The 19,207-nt window shown below is 38.1% G+C and overlaps 1 protein-coding gene across 1 annotated transcript in view; it reads left to right on the top strand.

The window, feature by feature from the left end:
* The first annotated feature begins 324 nt into the window (after positions 1-324).
* Positions 325-19,207, top strand: part of NUF2 (NUF2 component of NDC80 kinetochore complex) — a 33,251-nt gene continuing 14,368 nt past the window's right edge. Inside the window, exons 1-8 of the mRNA XM_032226959.1 lie at positions 325-515; positions 7,012-7,135; positions 10,147-10,221; positions 10,870-10,946; positions 13,156-13,217; positions 14,414-14,511; positions 16,202-16,275; positions 17,791-17,887. Of these exons, the coding sequence (XP_032082850.1) occupies positions 514-515; positions 7,012-7,135; positions 10,147-10,221; positions 10,870-10,946; positions 13,156-13,217; positions 14,414-14,511; positions 16,202-16,275; positions 17,791-17,887 (609 nt within the window). The 5' untranslated portion in view covers positions 325-513. The remainder of the gene's footprint in view (positions 516-7,011; positions 7,136-10,146; positions 10,222-10,869; positions 10,947-13,155; positions 13,218-14,413; positions 14,512-16,201; positions 16,276-17,790; positions 17,888-19,207) is intronic.

Genomic DNA, 19,207 nt, shown 5'->3' with positions numbered 1-19,207 from the left:
GATGTCCGGACTTCAACTCCCAGAATTCCCCAGCCAGCATTCGCTGGCTGGGGAATTCTGGGAGTTGAAGTCCGGACATCTTCAGGTTGCCAAGGTTGGGAAACACTGCTTTTAGGGAGTTACTATGCCGATTTCCTTCTTGCTTTATATAGCTGGGTGGAAGTCATCTATATCAGCCTTCCTCCGCTCTCCAAGAAAAGCAGACTGTATATATTAAGATGGGGGGGGGGGGGAAGCAGACAGGAGATTTTCTGTTCCCTCCACACTCCTCGGCAATACGAAGGCTTCGTCAGACCAGCGAAACGGCCGAAAGCCAAGAAAAGACTACACCGGCCTTTTCGCCATGACGCAATGCTACGTACAGGAGGGGGTGGAGCTCCCGCCAAATTTGAACGGCGCATTCCGTTTGCGATGGCAACGGGGGATTAATGAAAGTTTCCTCCCTCCGCTCGACCGTCGCCTGCGTTTTCGTGAGCGTAGCTGTCTCCGGGGAAGGAAGAGACGGCTGCCTCCATGTAAGAGCAACTCCGGCAGGGCCAGGCGTTCGTGACTTGCGAAAAGGGCAGAGAACAGCCTTCGCACTTCCAAATGGGCTTCCATGCTTTGAAGAGGATGGCTGCATTTTCCTAAACTTGTTTGGGAGCACCCGGCTTGCAGGGTGGGGGGTTAGAAGAATTATAGCAGCAGCAGTTAGACTTATATACCGCTTCATAGGGCTTTCAGCCCTCTCTAAGCGGTTTACAGAGTCAGCATATTGCCCCCAACAACAATCCGGGTCCTCATTTTACCCACCTCGGGAGGATGGAAGGCTGAGTCAACCCTGAGCCAGTGAGATTTGAACAGCTGAACTGCAGATCTGCAGTCAGCTGAAGTAGCCTGCAGTGCTGCATTTAACCACTGCGCCACCTCGGCTCTAATTCCTGAATCTGGTAGGGTGGGGTGGGGTGGTAGCGTTTGGCATCGGGAGAGGCAGTAGGGCTTCTAAGAGATGTTAGGAAGGGGGTCATCTGGTGGATAATGGAAAGTGAAGAAGTAGCTTTTTAATGTAAATTCAAAATATACATTTTATTTCGACAACCCTTCCCCGTAACTGTTATTTACTTAAATTATATCCCGTAGCTCTTATGTAAATTCAAAATATACATTTTCTTGCGACAACCCTACCCCATAACTGTTATTTACTTAATTTATATCCCGTCTTTATTATTTTTACAAATATATTTATATTTATTTTATATTTATTAGTACTTATAGGCCGCCCTTTTCCCTGAGGGGACTCAGGGCGGCTTACATAAAATGAGGGGGGTGGGGGGTTATACAGACAATAGACACAAACAATACATAGAAGTAAAATAGTAAGCAACATTCATTCATCATTCGGGTGGGGACAGGTTATCTTTGTCCCCAGGCCTGACGGGCTAGCCAGGTCTTAAGGGCTGTGCGGAAGGTCTGGACGGTGGTGAGGGTACGAATCTCCACGGGGAGATCGTTCCAAAGGGTCGGAGCTACTACTGAAAAGGCGCTCCTCCGTGTAGTTGCCAGTCGGCACTGACTGGCAGATGGAACTCGGAGGAGGCCTAATCTATGTGATCTAATTGGTCGCAGGGAGGTAATTGGCAGGAGGCGGTCTCTCAAGTATCAAACAATTCAAGGTGGCAAACATCTAATACTGCATCCTATCTTCCCCACAGGAACAAACTTTTGAAGGTGGGGTTTTCCCCTCAACTTTTTAATATATAATTCAAGGGGCAAATGTACTCTAATACTCTTGCCTACTACAGCATTTCCCCTGTAACAACAACTCTGTGAGGTGAGTTTGACTCTGAGACGGGTACTACTCCAAAATCACCCATCCAACTCTCATGACCATCCACCTCAAGAGTCCTGCTTTCTAGACCAGCTTCACCACTACAACACACTGATTTTCTAGTTCCGTGATGGCAAACCTATGGCATGTGTGCCGCCGCCAGCTGGTCTTCTGGTTTCCAGCACTGGCCAGCTGATCTTCGCCAGTGCCCTGGAAACCCGATGACCACCTGCTAGCTGGTCTTCGAGTTTCTGGGGCTCCAGCATGGGCATGCATTCCAGTTTGGGCACTCGGGTGTTGAAAAGGTTCGCCATCACTGCTCTAGTTTCTTTCTGTCTGGCTTATGAACTGCAGGAGGCTTTAACGTTTTTGAAAACCAGCCTCTGTGCCTCAGTATTACTGTTTCCCTGAGATGCTAAGAAAAGCCTTGCAATCTAAAGGGATAATAATGCTATCTGAACTTGCTGGGGCAACTTCAGGTTTTTTTCTACTAACAGTAACTTTTTGGTCATTATCAGCAGCTGTTATGTAGCATACAGAGATAAAGCACTGGGACTGATTAGTTTACAATTCTGTACTGCCTTGAACAGCTAGGAAAAGTCCCCCCCGCCAAGTTTCCCAGTCTTATAGCTTTTATATTCGATGTATATTTTACCCAAGTATTAACCAAGCCTAACTATGCTTTATTTTTGACCAAAGGCAATATACATCACTCAGAATCTGTCTGGAAGGGACCTTGGAGGTCTTTTATTCCAACCCCTGCTCCTACACCATTTCAGACAAGTGTCTCCTTAAAAATGTCCAGTGATGAAGCACCCACAGCTTCTGGAGGCAAGCTGTTCCACTGGTTAATTGTTCTCATTGTTAGAAAGTTTCTCCTTAATTTTAGGTTGCTTCTCTCCTTGATTAGTTTCCATCCATTGGTTCTTGTCCTGCCCTCTGGAAAATACCGTATTTATCGGCGTATAACACGCAGTTTTAAAACTAAAATTGCAAGCTTAAACCCTGCCTGCGTGTTATACGCCGATACTCCGGGTGGCAGAAGCCCGGGACCCAGTCAAATTCGCTGCGCAAGGTGAAACGGCCGGCAGCAGCCCTGCTCTCCTGCTGCGGCTTCTGTTTCAATAGGGAAGAAAACTTCCTTTCGCTTCCCGGGCTTCTGCCACCCGGCAGAAGCCCCGGGACCCAGTCAAATTCGGGAAGCGAAAGGAAGTTTTCTTCCCTACTGAAACAGAAGCCGCAGCAGGAGAGCGAGGCCAGCGTCCGTTTCAGTCGCTTCCCTTCTCCGTCTTGATTGCTGGAAGCAGTAACAAACGGCGCGTCCGCTCCGCATCGCCCTGACAACCACCCCAGCCGGCGGCTGCCAGGCCTCGCTGGAGTCAATTGCAAAGCTGCGTTCAGCGCTTTGAGGACCTGAGGCATCTTGGGAAATGTAGTTCCCTATCAGAAAGAATGGAGTAGCTGCGAATTTGTAACAACATAATATAACTTGGTGCTTCGCAGGTTACGAAAATCTCGTTTGATTTGCACACTGTTTTTTAAAAGTTAGATAAAGAAATTATGCTGTGAAAGCGACTAGATAGCCCCCCTCCCCTTCCTGTGTGTGAGAAAGGGAAGGAGAGGAAGGAAGGAGGGAGGGGGGAGGAAAAGAAGAAGGGAGGGGGGGAGAAGATGGAAGGAGAAAAGATGGATGGAAGGAGAAAGAATGGAAGGAGAAGGAGGAAGATGGAAGAAGAAAGGAAGAAAAAGAAGAAGGGAGGGAGAAAGAAGGAGGTAGGAAGAAAAGGGGAAGAGAGGGAAAGAGCAGAAAGACAAAGAGGATGAAGTTGATAGGCAAGAGGAAGGGGGAAGGAAGGGAAAAAAGAGGGAGAGAGTGAAGATGAGGAAGAGGTTTTTGGTTTTCCAAAAAGCAGTGATTCTGATTAAGTTTTTTTGCTCAAAGAGGTGTTTTTTCATTTCATATTTGCCTTTTAAGAGGAGTTAATGTTATAATTCATGTTCTAATGTTATAAATTTTAATCCAACATTAAGTTCCGAGCTTCCAAGTCATTTATTTTTAATGAAAAAAATTTTTACTCAAATTTTTGTGTTAAAATGGGGGGTGCGTGTTATACGCCGGTGCGTGTTATACGCCGATAAATACGGTAAGTTGTCTCTCTCTGTGGCATCCTCTCAAATAATAAAATATTGCTATGATGTCTCCCCTAGTGGTTCTTCTAGACTAGCCAAACCCAAATCCTGCAACTGTTCTTCATATGTTTTAGTCTCCAGGCCTTTAAATATCTTAGTTGTTCTTCTATTCACTTTTTCCAAAGTCTCAACATCTTTATTGTAATGTGTGACCAAAACATGATGCAGTATTCTAAATGTGGCCTTACTAAGGATTTATAAAGTGGTACTACCAGTAATATTTCCCGTGATTTTGAATCTGTGCTTCTGATTGAATTAGCTTTTTTGGCTGCTGCTGCACATTACTGGCTTATATTTAAGTGATTGTCCAAGGTCCAAGGATTCCAAGGTCCTTACACGGTTACTGTTTTCAAGCCAGGGTTAACTTGATCTGTACCTGTACCTTTGGTTTTTCCTGTCTAAAAGTAAAACTTTGCTTTTCTCCATATTAAATTTAATTTTGTTGGATAGGACCTATTGTTCAAGTCTGTCCAGATCTTTTTGGATTCTGAGCTTGTCTTCTGGGGTGTTGGCTATTCCTGTCAGCTTAGTGTCATCTGCAAATTTGATGAGTTTCCCTTCTATTCCCTCATCTAAGTCATTTATGAAGATATTAAAGAGTGCTGTGCCTAAGACCGAACTTTGTGGTACCCCACTGCTTACTTTCCTTCTTGTAGATCTAGTGCCATTAAGGACTACTCATTGGTTATGGTTTGTTAGCTAGTTACAAATATATCTGGTGGTGATGCTGCTATACCACATTTTTCTAGTTTACCAAGAAGTACCGTATTTTTTGGAATATAAGACGCACTATTCCCCCCCTAGAAGGCTGAAAATTTGGGTGCATCTTATACTCCGAATGCAGCTCTTTTGAAGCTTGTTTTCAGTCTTAATGAGGTACTAACGAGTGAAGTGATCTGATCTTCCATGCTTTGCCTGCTTTTCTCATTGCTCCCTCCCACGTTACCACCTCATTAGGGCTGAAAAAAAGCTTTGAATATTTTTACTGCAACATACTCACCCCTTTGGATACTGGTACATCTAAGTGAGGCTTGGAAGAGTAGAGACAAACAAAATGGAGTCTGTGCTTCAAAAACAATTTCTCAAGGAATGGAAAATCTACTTCTCTCCAATGCAACACATTCTTTTGCAAATTGTGGCTATCTTCTTTGAATTTTCTCATTTAAGTATGCCCTTCAACTTTTCTGTGGAGCAGATAATTTGCTAGTATTACTGCTCCAAGTTTCCAGAATAGAAATAGCATCGATCATGCTGGTTGATGATCTCAGATAGAATTTAGATAAGGGCTAGTGAGAAGTCTATTTGGACCAAAAAGGAGAACACTTTTGGTCCAAATAGACTTCTCACTAGCCCTTAATAATGATTGTTTGTAATGATTGTAAGTGATTGTTAATCAGTGTGGCCTCACTTGGAATATATAGTCCAGGGGATAAAAAGCGTGCACGCTCAAAACAGCAACTGTATATGCTGAAGCTGACTAAACTAAGGACGCTAGTCAGATGAATACCTGGTAGGCAGAATTCTATTTCCCCCCCCCCCAAAAAAAACCCCTAAGGTGTGTCATACTCCGGTGCATCTTATACTCCGAAAAATACTGTATGTTGTCTACTTTGTCAAATGCCTCGCTGAAGTCTAAATATAGTACTGTATGTCCAAAGCATTTTGCTGGTTCGTGGCACGACAAAACCGCGCTAGTCAAAATCGCGGTGATAAAATCGCGGTGCTAAAGCCGCGACGTCATCACCGCACGTCATCACCGCCACGACAACAGTGCTGCAACAGAAGGGCGCTTTAAAACGGTGCCGCGGCAGAAAGCTGACTTCAATTAACGTAAGGGTTAGGATTAGGTTTAGGGATTTGTTTTAGGGTTAGGTTTAGGGTTAGGTTTAGGGTTAGGTTTAGCGTTAGGTTTAGCGTTAAGTTTAGGGTTAGGTTTAGGGTTAGGTTTAGGGTACTGAGTGCTTGGGAATGCGTGATTTTGCCCTCCGCGATTATGTCATCGCGGTAGGGTCGCGTGTTTCCTTAGCGCTTAGAACGGCGCGAATTAGTCTTCACGCTTATGTCTCACGGATTTGTGGTGGAACCTTGCTGGTTTACTAAGTAAGTCACTTTGTCAAAGAATGAAATAAGATTAGTTTGGCATGATCGTTTTTTAGCAAACCCATGCTGGCTTTTACTTATAACTTTGTTTCTAGATGTTTACAGATTTGTTTTTTTTTTTAATTATCATTTCCAGTATCTTCCCAGATATTGATGTTAGGCTGATTGGTCTATAGTTTCCTAGGTCTGTTTTATTTTTATTTTTTGAAGATGGGAACCACACCAGCTGTTTCCAATCTTCAGGTAATTGCCCAGTGTTCCAAGATTTTTAAAAGATAGGACACAATGGTTCTGAGATAACATCTGCCAGCTCCTTCAGAACTCTGGAATGTAATCCATCAGGTCTTGGTGATTTATATTTGTCAAGATTCTATAGGTGTTTAACCATTTTCTTGCTTTATTTTTCTTTTATGTTTGGTTTTCGGTAGGTTGGGCTATAGATTCTTTTTGTGTGAAGACTGATGCAAAGAATGAGTTAAGCAGCCCTGCTTTCTCTCTGCTCTCTGTTACTTCTTTGCCATCTTCTCTTAAGTGGATCGACTTTCCTTGACTTTTTTCTTGTTATTTATATGTTGAAAGAAACTTTAAATATATGTATGTAAATATAAATATATTATTATACATATATTATTATATTACATTATATATATTATTACATATATGTATGTAAATGTATGTATGTATGTATGTATGTATGTATGTATGTATGACTTTTGTTACGTGTCTTTGTTCATTCTGAGCCTATGCTTTCCTGACTTCATCTTTGCAGATTTTAGCTATCTACTGATACTCCCTCTGTCCATTTTTTGTACTTGTCCTTTTTGTCTTTCAGGCAAGATTGGCTAACTACTGCTACAAGCAAGGATTTATTTATGCATTTTTTATATTTACACAATATTTTTATTTTTTTGTAGGATGGATAATTGTACTTTTCCAAGATACAGTGCCAATGACATTGTAGTACATATTCGCAACTCTTTATTAAGTGGAAATGAAGCTAAACTTTTTTCAAAAAATGATTTATTTCCAAATGTGAAGGTAAGAGTTTTTATATTCAGTGGAATTGGAGTTCAAAGCTATAGTATATGCATTGCATGTTGGCTTTAATTTTTTTTGAGTGTTTTCAAGTCAGTTTTTGACTCCTAGCGACTGCCTGAGCAAATCCCTGAAGTTTTATTGGCAAGATTTTTTGGAAGTTGCTTGCCATTACCTGCTGCATAGGATGAGGAAAACACTAGCCCTCTTGGCTAAAACTTATGGTCTTGTTTCTTCAATCTTCTGGAAAAACGAAACACTAGAAAGACTACTTTTTGAGATTCAACAGATATGTTAAGAGATATTAATGCAGTCTCATTAATCATTAAACAAGAATGTTGTACAATCTAAGAGGGAATGATCTGTACTTATTAACAAATCATATTGGTTTAGTATTCTATAATTCACTGCCGCCACCCCTAATAATAGCATTTTTATTTCTCTTATCCAACTGCTCTTGATTGAACCATTGTGCTAAGATTCCTGAATCTTTAAACATGTGTGCATGTATTTCACATATAGCACCACTGCTTTCTTATGTGACCTATTTGTTGTACCCTTCAGTCCTTGCATTCTAGTCTTGCATTTCATCCCATAAAATTTCAGGGATTATTAAATCATATTTACCTCCATTAAGACTTTCATTTCCTGCTTATTTCCATATGCCACGTATTTCTCTTTATTTTCACATGGATCAATCAAAAGGGATTGTCAGTGGATTTAAAGAATCAAAAGCCATTTTGTCACAAGGAAAAACAGCATTTCTTCTGACATCTATTGAGTTGTATAATTTCTGCATTATCACCACAACATAGCCTTTAATAGAGGCTCCAACTCAGTGATGGATAACCTTTTCGTCATCGCGTGCCAAAAGCATGCATGCGTGACCCCCTCCCCGTGCTCCCCCCATGCATATGCATGTGACCCCCCCACGGCCCATTTTGGGCCTGACAGGCCTTCCTGAAGCCTCTTGGGGGCAAAAATGGGGTGCCTGGGAGGAGCGCTGCACCCCCCACATTGCCCCCCCCCATGCATGTGTGACCTCCTGTGCATGTGCGTGCATCTCCTGCATGTGTCCCGTGCATATGTGGCAGAGATCCAAAAATCAACTGGCCAGCGGGAGGCGTGCATGCATGTGCGGTGGAGCTGAGTTGGGGCGATGGCTCGCGTACCCAAAGAAGGGCTCCTGCTGTAGGTTCACCATCACAGCTCTAATGTTCAGTAAGATTCATACTGCATCATCTCCTCTTTTCACCTGTTTAATCTCCCTCAACTATTCTATAAATCAGGAAGATATCCAGGATCCCTGAGTTAGGGGAGGCCATTTGGGTGTGCTCCAATCAAGTTATTCTGCAACCCTCTCATTCCAGGTGGAGTCCTGGGCCTCAGTTAGATTGAGCAGCATATCCTCAGAGCAATGGTGAAATTCAGCAGGTTCTGGAGAACCGGAAGCGAAAATTTTGAGTAGTTCGGAGAAACGGCAAATACCAGCTCTGGCTGGCCCCAGAGTGGGTTGGGAATGGAGATTTTGCAATATTCTTCCCCTGGAGTGGGGAGGGAATGGAGATTTTGCAGTATCCTTCCCCTGCCATGCCCACCAAGCCACGCCCACAGAACCGTTAGTAAAAAAAAATAAAAATGAATTTCACCACTGCCTCAGAGACAATCCCAAGCTCCTGAAGCCCAAAAGTGTGCATCAGTTGCCTGGAGTGAACCAGTCTAATAGATCCTGTCTCCCTGACAGTGCCAGGGAACAGCATTATTCATCAGTTAGTAGTCTAGCCACCAGACATTAAACTTAATATGAGTTATGATTATATGAGATGAAAAGGGAGGTTTAGGCTACTGGATCCAATGTCAGTTATCTTTGTCATTCCCTCTGCTCTTCGTGAATCTACTGTTTTATCTCATTTTTGTAGAAGTGTCTTTTCTTGTGGACATTCAAAACCTGGTTTGTGCCACAAAGGCTTCAAAACCTCAGTTTTTGGTATAGAATTCTATATCTCTTGCATTTGATCATCAGTTCCATGTACTGTGTTTGCTTTTTTTTGTCTACTTATAGCCAATTTCTTCCTCTCCACTTTTTTTGGTATCATCTCCTTTTTTGGTGCGGTAAATCTTCATCCTCCATTAATGAAGTGCTGTTAATGAGTCATCGATTTTTCCTTCCAAGAATCACAAGGGTGACATATGACTTCCCAATGATGTTATTTTTGTTCGTTGTCTCTGATGGTCAAAACTGTTATGTTTTTTCTTGTTCGTTTCTATTCCTTTACCAAGCTTCATTGGTAAACACCATTTTGCCCTTCCTGTTCTTTTGCCCCCTGGAACCTGCCTGTAGGAGGAATATTAAAAATAACTAATTTCTGCTAATTAATTTTCTAATTATAGAAAGCAATTACTCAATCACCACATATTTAGAATATGTCCTTTTTATCCTGAACAGTTGAACCTTAGAACGTTCAGTGTTACTAGAATTCTCATTTCTTCTTTGGTGTTAAAATGGCACTTCTCACAACAATAATCTGATGAAGTAGGTTGGACTAAGAGTGCCTGGCCTTAAGTCACCTATTGAGTTTGTAATTTGGAGGGATGTCTTTGAACCTGGGTCTTTTCAGAGCTATGTCTTATATTCTAAATACTATGCCTAAAGTTGGCTTGTTAGACATGTAAAGTAATTTTCAGCCTCTTAAGTGAAAGCATAGGGCAATCTGTTAAAATTACTTTTGTGGAATTTTATATTTACATTTGCTGTAAAAGTTTAAGTATTTTTTTCATCAGCTGCACAATTAGGCTTGAAGAAGATTTAGTAATATTTTTATTTGCCCACAGGGTTAATTTTGTAACCAGGAATGCACTGTTTATATGTATTAACATATTTTAAGTTCTTGCCTTGACCTTATCTTGAACTTTTCAGAGTTTTCACTCTGGTAGCGTTAAGCAAATTAATTAAGTTCTAAGTAAAATAAAATTCATACATTGTTCATTTGGTTAAATTGTACTTCTCTTTTTAGCCTGAAATATTGCGTATGATTTTCATGAGAGTTTTACAAAGTGTTTATGGGATCCGTGTGGAACATTTTTACTCGGTAAGAATATATTAAGTCATGGGGGAAATGCATTGAAACTAGAATGAGGTGGAGCCTTAGTAATTCCCTATATTGTTTTACTTTGCCTTTAAAGACTAACAAATTTGTTGTAGGTGTTATTGTCTTAAGACAGATATTACATTAAGTCAGGGGTCCTCAAACTTTTTAAACAAGGGGGCCAATGTTTCTATATATAATGTTTGTCAAAAATTTATATTCAAAGCGTAGAATGTTCACCACTTAATGATATTGTTATCTAATTAATCTATAGATGTAGTTAAAATATAAATGAAGAATCTAGACAATCTGGTGACATTTTAATTCCTCTTGACTAGGTGAAGATTTGTCTCATAATTTACCAGAAATTGAATAATTATCACACTCTAGTTCTACATCGTCTGTAGATGGATTATAATAATCAGCTGCCATTATTAGTATGGCAGCTGATTATTATAAAATTACAGTGTTCTGTAATTAAGCGTATAGTCCTAATGCTTATTATAGGTGTACATAGTCATGTGAAAATGTGGACTGTGATGACCCACTTTATATGGATATCTTGCTAAAAATGAATTTTATATTATCAGGGAACTGAATGAAAAGAGTACATATTTCATTGGTTATTCCTTATTGATTATCTCCAATTAGATGCCAATGACATTTGAAACAGCATATCCTCAGATTTTTGAAGAATTTCTACCCATAGGAAATCTATTTGTTAATATGTAAGTATCTTGAAATCATGTTTTGTATTTGATTTTCTTTGGTGTAGTTTTGTTTGTATGAATTTGAACGTGGGGGCATGTTGTTGTGCAATTAAAATAGTTAGTAGAATAGATGGTCCTTTTCTTGGGGTAATACATTTTCTGTAAGTATCTAGAATTCATGTTGTATTCAGTGAAATTATGATATTTTAGGGCTATATAGTGCTTTAGGTTTTAAAGTAAAAATGTGCTCCAGAGCATGCAATAAGACTTCCCTGGTACTCCTTAAACCAAATCAATATTTCTGGAATCATGTGATTGCTTTAATTGTTCTGAAGTGCAGCATTGCTTTCCATTATGTATGCTGGTAGAACTTGCTGACTCAAAGGATTCATTTCTTTGGTGCTGTACTGCTTTACAAAGATAGCTTTGTCAAGTAAACACCTGAGAGTTGATGGAAGACTTCAATAAATATAAGAATTAACATTTTTTAAATCTATAATTATGACATGTAAGTTGTCATGCAGTATTACAATGAAATTAACATATTTCTCCTAGAGTCCTAGACTGCTTTAATTTTTTTTTAAAATGAAGCTAACTTATCTAATTCAAAAGGAATATTAAAATACCTATCTTGATTTGTACATGCGTGCCCAATATAAGCCCTACCCCCCAAATAAGTCCTAGTTAAACCCCTACCCACTCCGGGGTGCTTGGGGTGAGGCAAGGCACACAGGTAAAAATGAAGCTAGGGTGGAGGTGGTGGAGTTGCCCTATTACTAACCTTCGGACAATTGCATCCAGGCCTCACACACCCCGAGACCTGCCTTGCTGACCATTTTCAGGAAAGGCCTCTGCATTCAACAAACATCCAGATTGACATGTGTTTTGCACCCGGCCTCCGTTTCACCATCAGAGACCTGCAGGAAAGGCTTCTGCAATCGATAATACAGCTCCGTATTATCCGGATGACAAAATGGAGGCCAGGAGTGATGCGCGTGTCAATCCAGACCTCATTTCTCGGCTGCAAAGGCCTTTTCTGAAGGCTCTGAGGGTGAAACGAGGCTGGCAAGCACCATGTGCATCAATCTGGAGCCTGTTTCTGAGCTGCAGAGGCCTTTCATGAAGCCCTCTGACAGCGAAATGGAGGCCGGGGGCAATGCACATAGGTGGCAACACATGGCTGCAGAAGAAGTTGACCGGCAGCTGGCTCCTTGGGTGGGGCTGTTGGTGTCATCGCCGCAAGGTGAGTCAGTGGAAGACATCCCTTAAAATAAGACCTGTGCCTTTTTGGTGACTATATATATATACTATATATATAAATACTAAATATTTATCAGCACAAATAAAAAAAACAAAACACAAATATAACAAAGGCAACAGTAAAAATATTGGGTTTCTGTCGTGATGGACTCTTGTGACGAGCCGATTGACAGATGTTGGAGGCAGTTAGCTTCCTCCCATAATTGGGGCTTACCAGGGTTGTAAAAATCTAATATATATATATATATATTTACTGTTACTATCATATATATATATATATATATATATATATATATATATATATATATATATATATATATATATATATATATATATATATATATATATATATATATAAAGTCACAACCCCTGGTATGCCCAAATATGGGAGGAAGATCACACTTCCATTCTCTGTCCTTCGGCTCGTCACAAGAGATCATCCAGACAGAAACCCAATATTTTTTACTGTTGCCTTTTTGTTACATTTGTTATATTTGTGCTGATAAATAAATAAAGGGAGACTAGTATAGATCTATTTCAAGCTATTTAGCTCTCATCAGCTAGCCATACCCTTGCTGGGGATCGAACCTGTGCTCTATTGCCTCTTAGGCAGATGTGTTAACCATTGAGCTACAGAGCTACTCCTAATCAGCCAGGCCAGGGTGAAAGGTATATATTTAAAGTCACAACCCCTGGTATGCCCAAATATCGATATATACCTTTCACCCTGGCCTGGCTGATTAGGAGTCGAGCTCTGTAGCTCAATGGTTAACACATCTGCCTAAGAGGCAATAGAGCACAGGTTCGATCCCTCTGCTGCACTATTTTGTAACATTTAAGACTCAGGTTATAGTTTCCTTTATTATCTTCCTATGTAATATAATACCAAACAATTACACTATGAATTATATTGTTGAAGTAAACATTATAAGTAATCTAATTAAAAAATATGTTAAAACTTTGACAGGGCGCGATTTCTCCCCATCTGTCGTGTCAATGACTTCCAGTTTGCAGACATTGTACATCCAAGTAAGCATTAGTTTTTTTTCCAGAATGTATATGCTTCATAACTTAAATGGTCATATATTTTTATTTACCCAAAATTAGTTCACTAGATTTTATTTTATCTTTTTTTATAATTAAGTTTACATTTCAATATTAATTTTCACAAAGGCAATGGTTAGTATAATCATATGGAAATTTATCAGGTTAGCATGCTGCCAGACCAAGCCACGACTGTATGATCTGTCTGACTTACAGGACTGTAGCTTCTCCTATAACGGGAATGCCAATTATGTGGAAGAAGTAGTTATACTTCAGTAAGAAGTAGTTCCAAATTTGTTTTATTTTACTGCATTTGTATTTTCTTCTTCAATTCTACCCATTTAATATTTGGAATAATTAAGAAGAAGTACAGCATGTGGCTCCGGAACCGCCCTAGTCAAATCATACATGGCTATGGAAAAGTTTTTCAGGCTGTATCTTTAAATTAATGACAACTGTGTTCAGTTTTACTCATGATTTAATAAAGAATTTACTTCCACATTTGAGAACAAATTTTGATTTTGTTTACTGCTGATTTGTATTGGATTGCTAGTCACTGTGAAAGAGTTGACAAACTACTTCTAATTTGTTTAAAATATCAGAACAAATATTAAATTTGTATAAAACTTTCAGAATCCTAGCTTCACCCATGTTCAATTTCAGAACTGGGAAGTATTGTTTTTAGAAATGAATTCCAAAATAGATAGAATGAGATTCTTTGCTGTAAACAACTGGATATTTTGCAATTGTTTGATAATGAATGTGATTCTTAATTGTGTAACCGCCATTCAAGCCATCTTCCTCTTTAAAAAGTATAAAGGTACTAAATTAGATATAAAAATGGAAATCTGAATTGGATTTGCAAAGATTGCAAGTTCAATTATATGTTTCATTAGGAATACCAAAGAAGAGCGTCAGCATTATACAGTACTTGCCTTTATTTATGTACACAAGACTTGCATTCAGATGTAATCAGCACCCAATAAAACTCATCTAAAGTCATTTAAGGTGCATTTCTGGTATACAGTTCAATAGGCACTCAACATTTTCATGGATTCCTTAGTTGCCATATGTCATTTCTTCCTGGGTGGTTTGTTCTCAGACAGATAGGAGTTTAAATCTTAATTTAATTCTTTGAAAAATTTATTAAACCATAGATGTCTTTAAACTTTCTTTTGTAGAAGGAAACAGGACAGCTCGGTTTTTGAGTGGTATTCTTAATTTTCTATTCTTCTGTGACTCACGGCGCGAAATCTACTTGGAAATCCAAAGTGTACATGTAAGATTAATTTTCATTTTTTTTCCTTGTTAGATCTTCAGAAATGATAATTCTGACTAATTGAGTGTAGCGTATTGCGGAAAAGTTATTCTAGCTTCTTACATCTTTTGAGTAGTTAATTTCACGTTTTTACTTTTCTAGCTGTTAATCTGTTACTCATTATGGTTTTTTTTGTACCACTTTAGTAACAGCTTAGCTACCATTGTATAAAATGCCGATGAAATTACTTTTTCTATTAGTTTTTATTATGTTAACTAAAAATTTCAATAGTATTTAAAAAAGAAGCAAAGTATACAAGTTTTTACAAATTCAGCCTGCTCGACAAGAAGCCAAACTTTGGAATTTGTTAAATATTAATTAATATTAACCTTATTTGATGATCTTGAGTTATTGTTTAACTTGTTCTGCAATCTTCCAGACAAATAAAAGAATAAAAAAGTTAATGTAGCTTTTTGATGAAAGGATACTTCCTTTCCTTTTTCTCTCAGCAGTAAAAGTTACATTGCAAAGCTGCTGCTGTCTCATCTTGCCTGTAATACCACGTGTTTTTTCTTAAGACTGAAAAATTGGATAACTAGAATAACCACCTGTTCATTAATCATTTAACACATTGTCAGGTACACAAGCAATGATAATGCACTTTTTAGAGTAATCTTTTGATACCAATCAAAAGAGATAATCAATGAGACAAAAAGGAAACAAAAAGACCAAAACATCTCATCACCAGGAATCAAAACCCAGAGGAGCAAAGAACACCAAGATTAACATTAAACTAACAATCAAAAAGCAAGCAATACCCCAAATCCAGGAACCGATAAACAAGCTAACAGTAAATGCCCAAGAAAATAATCACCAAGACCACTCACAACAATAGTGACAGGCCAAGCCATTAGAATATAAAATGAGAGCAAACCCCATTCCCTGCTGGTAGACATGATTTATTTTATTTATTTATTTATTTGATTTCTATACCGCTTAATAGGGCTTTCAGCCCTCTCTAAGCGGTTTACAAATTTTTTAGCAAATTGAGTCAGCCTATCGCTCCCAGAGTCTGGGTCCTCTTTTCACCCACCTTGGAAGGATGGATGGCTGAGTCGACCTTGAGCCAGTGAGATTTGAACCGCTGAACTGCAGATCACAGTCAGCTGAAGTGGCCTGCAGTACTGCACCCTAACCACTGCGCCACCTCGGCTCTGATGATGATGTTACCTAGTTTGGGTAAAGAAATGTTTGCAAGAAAACAACTGAGCTCAAAGAACAACAAGGACCCCTCATTTCAATCCTGAGCTACAAATATCCTTTAAAAGTTGAATCGCTTTTCTGAAAGTCCTCCTATTCCTCAGGTTTAAAGAACATTCATCTTCTTAATATTTTGACCTGCTGAAGAAAAGAAAAGATTTTTGAGATGTGATCTGCTGCTATTGAGATAGTAACATTTCTCCTCCATTCCTCTCTAATTTAGTTAATCATGGAGACATATCTTGCTTTCATGTATCTGTAGCCAATATTGTCAGTTCAAACTGTGTGACAAAACCTGGAGCTTTTATAGCCTGATTTGTAGGCAGTAAATAGGCTTAAATGTATTAAGTAAGGATATACTCTGACCAGTATAATTTCACTTTTTATAGTCAGTTGCAATTTTTCTATAATATGTTGAATTGCATGTAATATAAGTTGTTCTTTTTCAAAGAAAACAGCGATGGAGAAAGAGCAACAACTTCAGGTGGCAATCCAGAATGCAACACTGAAGCTGGAAAAGATGGAGTAAGATAACTACTGAATAAGTATTAAAATTATTAAGAATTAATTCATAAGTATTTTCTATCTGGTATAGAATTTGTAATATTTTTTTATTTTATTTTTATTTTTTTATATTCTTTATATATATATAACAATGTGTGAATGGTGTGGTAAGTGGGTAACATACATTTCAGTACACATAAACATAGTCTTACTATTCCTAAATATTACATTTCATTTCCATTATTTATACATGCCTTTTACTATCACTCTTCATCTCTGAACCCTCTTTCTTTTGTATATCTTAACATATTAATATGTTAATATTAATTAACCCTAATCCAAACCTTCCATTGTTCATATTTTTGTACATATTTAGTAGTAGTCATTCAAAATCTATTTTTCCAATTCCTCATATCTATTTATATTAAAATATTATCCTGATATCTATCACAATGTTAAAATAATAATCCAACCTGCATAGTTCTGATATTAACACACATTATTGAAATATATTCATAAAAATATTATTTTAATCTATTTTTCCTTATCCATCGTCTCTTACCCCTCATCCGAAACTTTGATCTTATTTTCTTTTTAGTTTTCCTCCCATATTTGCCCCTTTGGTCTATTATTCCCTCTATTTGACTATGCAATCTAACTTTTCCTCCCAACTCTACCCTTTCCCACTAATTTCAGAACTATCCATTCCACCTCCTTTCTCTTTTTCCTAGTTCTCTTCCTGTTTCTCCCATTCCCTTTTTAAGTCTTAAACATTATTTCCCTCTTTTTTTAGTTCTTTAATCACTATTCGTGTTGGCAACATCTCATTATTATTATCTTCTTGCTGATTTCTCTCTGCTTTCTCCTCTGTTTCTTTTGGTAGCTCCATTCTTTCTTCCTTGTCCTGATCATTGTACCTTATTCTTTGTATTAAATTTCCCAATTTTTGGTCTATATGATCAAATATTTTCTCAATGCTTTGAAAAAGCTCCATTCTGTTTAGGTTCTCCTCACTTCCGTCTTGTATTGCATCAGTGTTTAGTCAATCTCTTTTTTAGTCCACTGTTCAGAGTTCATTAATTCAAAAAGCCAAATTTACCAGGAGGTTATCCATGCCTCTTCAAATTACTTTATATGTTCAATAATATTCAGTGATGTTCAGGGGCTCTTAACTGAAGTCCTTAATTAATAATCAAATTTCTAGTGGTCTTAGAATAAGTCTGTGTCCAACAGATATTTCCAGTCTTTGTGAAGTTATTTCCAAGCTTGCTTCTGTCTTAATTTTTTTTTAATGTTATGTATTAAATTTAAATTGTCTAAGCAAATATCTATAGAAAGATGTGTGTGTGTTTGTGTGTGTGTGTATATAATTTTACATTAAATATATTGTATTATTGCAGAATGTAAGATTGCCAAGTACCTTCATCAAAAATAAGTAGCTTTTTAAATAAGTGAAACAATATGTACCTTCTGTATGTTAAATTTATATTTCAAATTCATTTTTCTCTAAACTGAGCACTATTTCTATATACTCAGTATTGTTCCTGCAGACCAAGAAGTAGAGTTCAAGGAGCTGTCTCAAGAAATTCAAGAACTACAGCATAAACTTAACCAAGAATATCGGCAAAAAACAGTATGTGTTCTTACTACAGTTCATGTGATATCCACCAGCTATGGTGTATAGCTGTCCATTACATAACAGCGTAAGAGAACTTGTAGTAATATATATACAGGTAGACCCTGACTAATGACAAGTTGCTTAGTAACTTGGAAATAATGATGGACCTACCAGGGGCTACTTTGGACCCAGATTTGAAGCTACGATGATTGCAACCCCCCTCCCTGACTGCATTGATAGTCATTTGCAGCATTTATGGCCATGTGATTGCATCTTACAATTGCCAAAACCTGGCATTTACTTCCAGTTTTCAACAAAACTCTGCCCCCAGTGAACCATTGGTTTGCTTAATGACTGCAGTGTTTGCTTAATGACTCTGCAAAAAATGGTAAATCTTGTTGGTCATATGACTGACCCATTTTATGACCATGATGGGCAGGCCTCATTACAGTCATGACCACCTCTCCTGTGACTTGCTACGTTTTTAGAATATTACATCAATGATTTAGGATTTAGAAAACATCCACATTTGTTGCGATTGTATGTTCCCATTCTTATAATTATACTTTGTACCAGAGATGTCTGACTTACAGTGAATAGCAGTAAATAACACTAAGGTTATTTCTTCCCTATTTCCTAGTAAAGCTATTATAAATAGCTTCTGGGGAGCTTGATTGGATTGGCTTTTCTCCTTTGTATGGCTCATATGCTTATAATAGTTGGCTCATGTCTCATTGTAAAATAAGATTCCTAGCTTTGGTTTGTTGAATAAACTATAGAATCTATAGAATAGAATCTTACTAGAAATGTTTCATAATATGGAAGAAAAAACTGCATCATTAAAATTGAAGGTATTCTAAGGTGAAATGAAAAATAGAAGACTCTCTTTAAACATCATGAAAATATCTAGATCCTTTTCAGTTGGGATTCATTAATGGAACAAATAGAGAATTATTTGCTCTGGTAGATGACCTTCATGAGAGCTAGATTTGGGGAGTCTCTTGATCTTTGTAGAGCCATTAGCAGCTTTTGATAACATTAAGCATGGTATAATTCTAGTTAACATTCAGGAGTTAGGAATGAGGTTTATCTCTTATTTCAGTGGATTGTCCATATGATTATTGGGAGGGAGTCTTAAATGAATGGGAACATCACTGCAGGATCCATTGAGTCACATATCCAATAATAAGGATATGTATAGCTCACATTAAACTATTGGGATAAATTATCTGTCAGTTCAGGTAAAGTGTTATAGGTATACAGTTGATACTTAGCTATGTATTGCTTACCAGATTCAAGCCAAGATGCCATGGAAATCTTGGATGGGAAGAAACA

Source organism: Thamnophis elegans, chromosome 11, assembly GCF_009769535.1.
Source record: "Thamnophis elegans isolate rThaEle1 chromosome 11, rThaEle1.pri, whole genome shotgun sequence".
NCBI lineage: Eukaryota > Metazoa > Chordata > Lepidosauria > Squamata > Colubridae > Thamnophis > Thamnophis elegans.
This window is presented reverse-complemented; position numbering and strand designations above follow the sequence as displayed.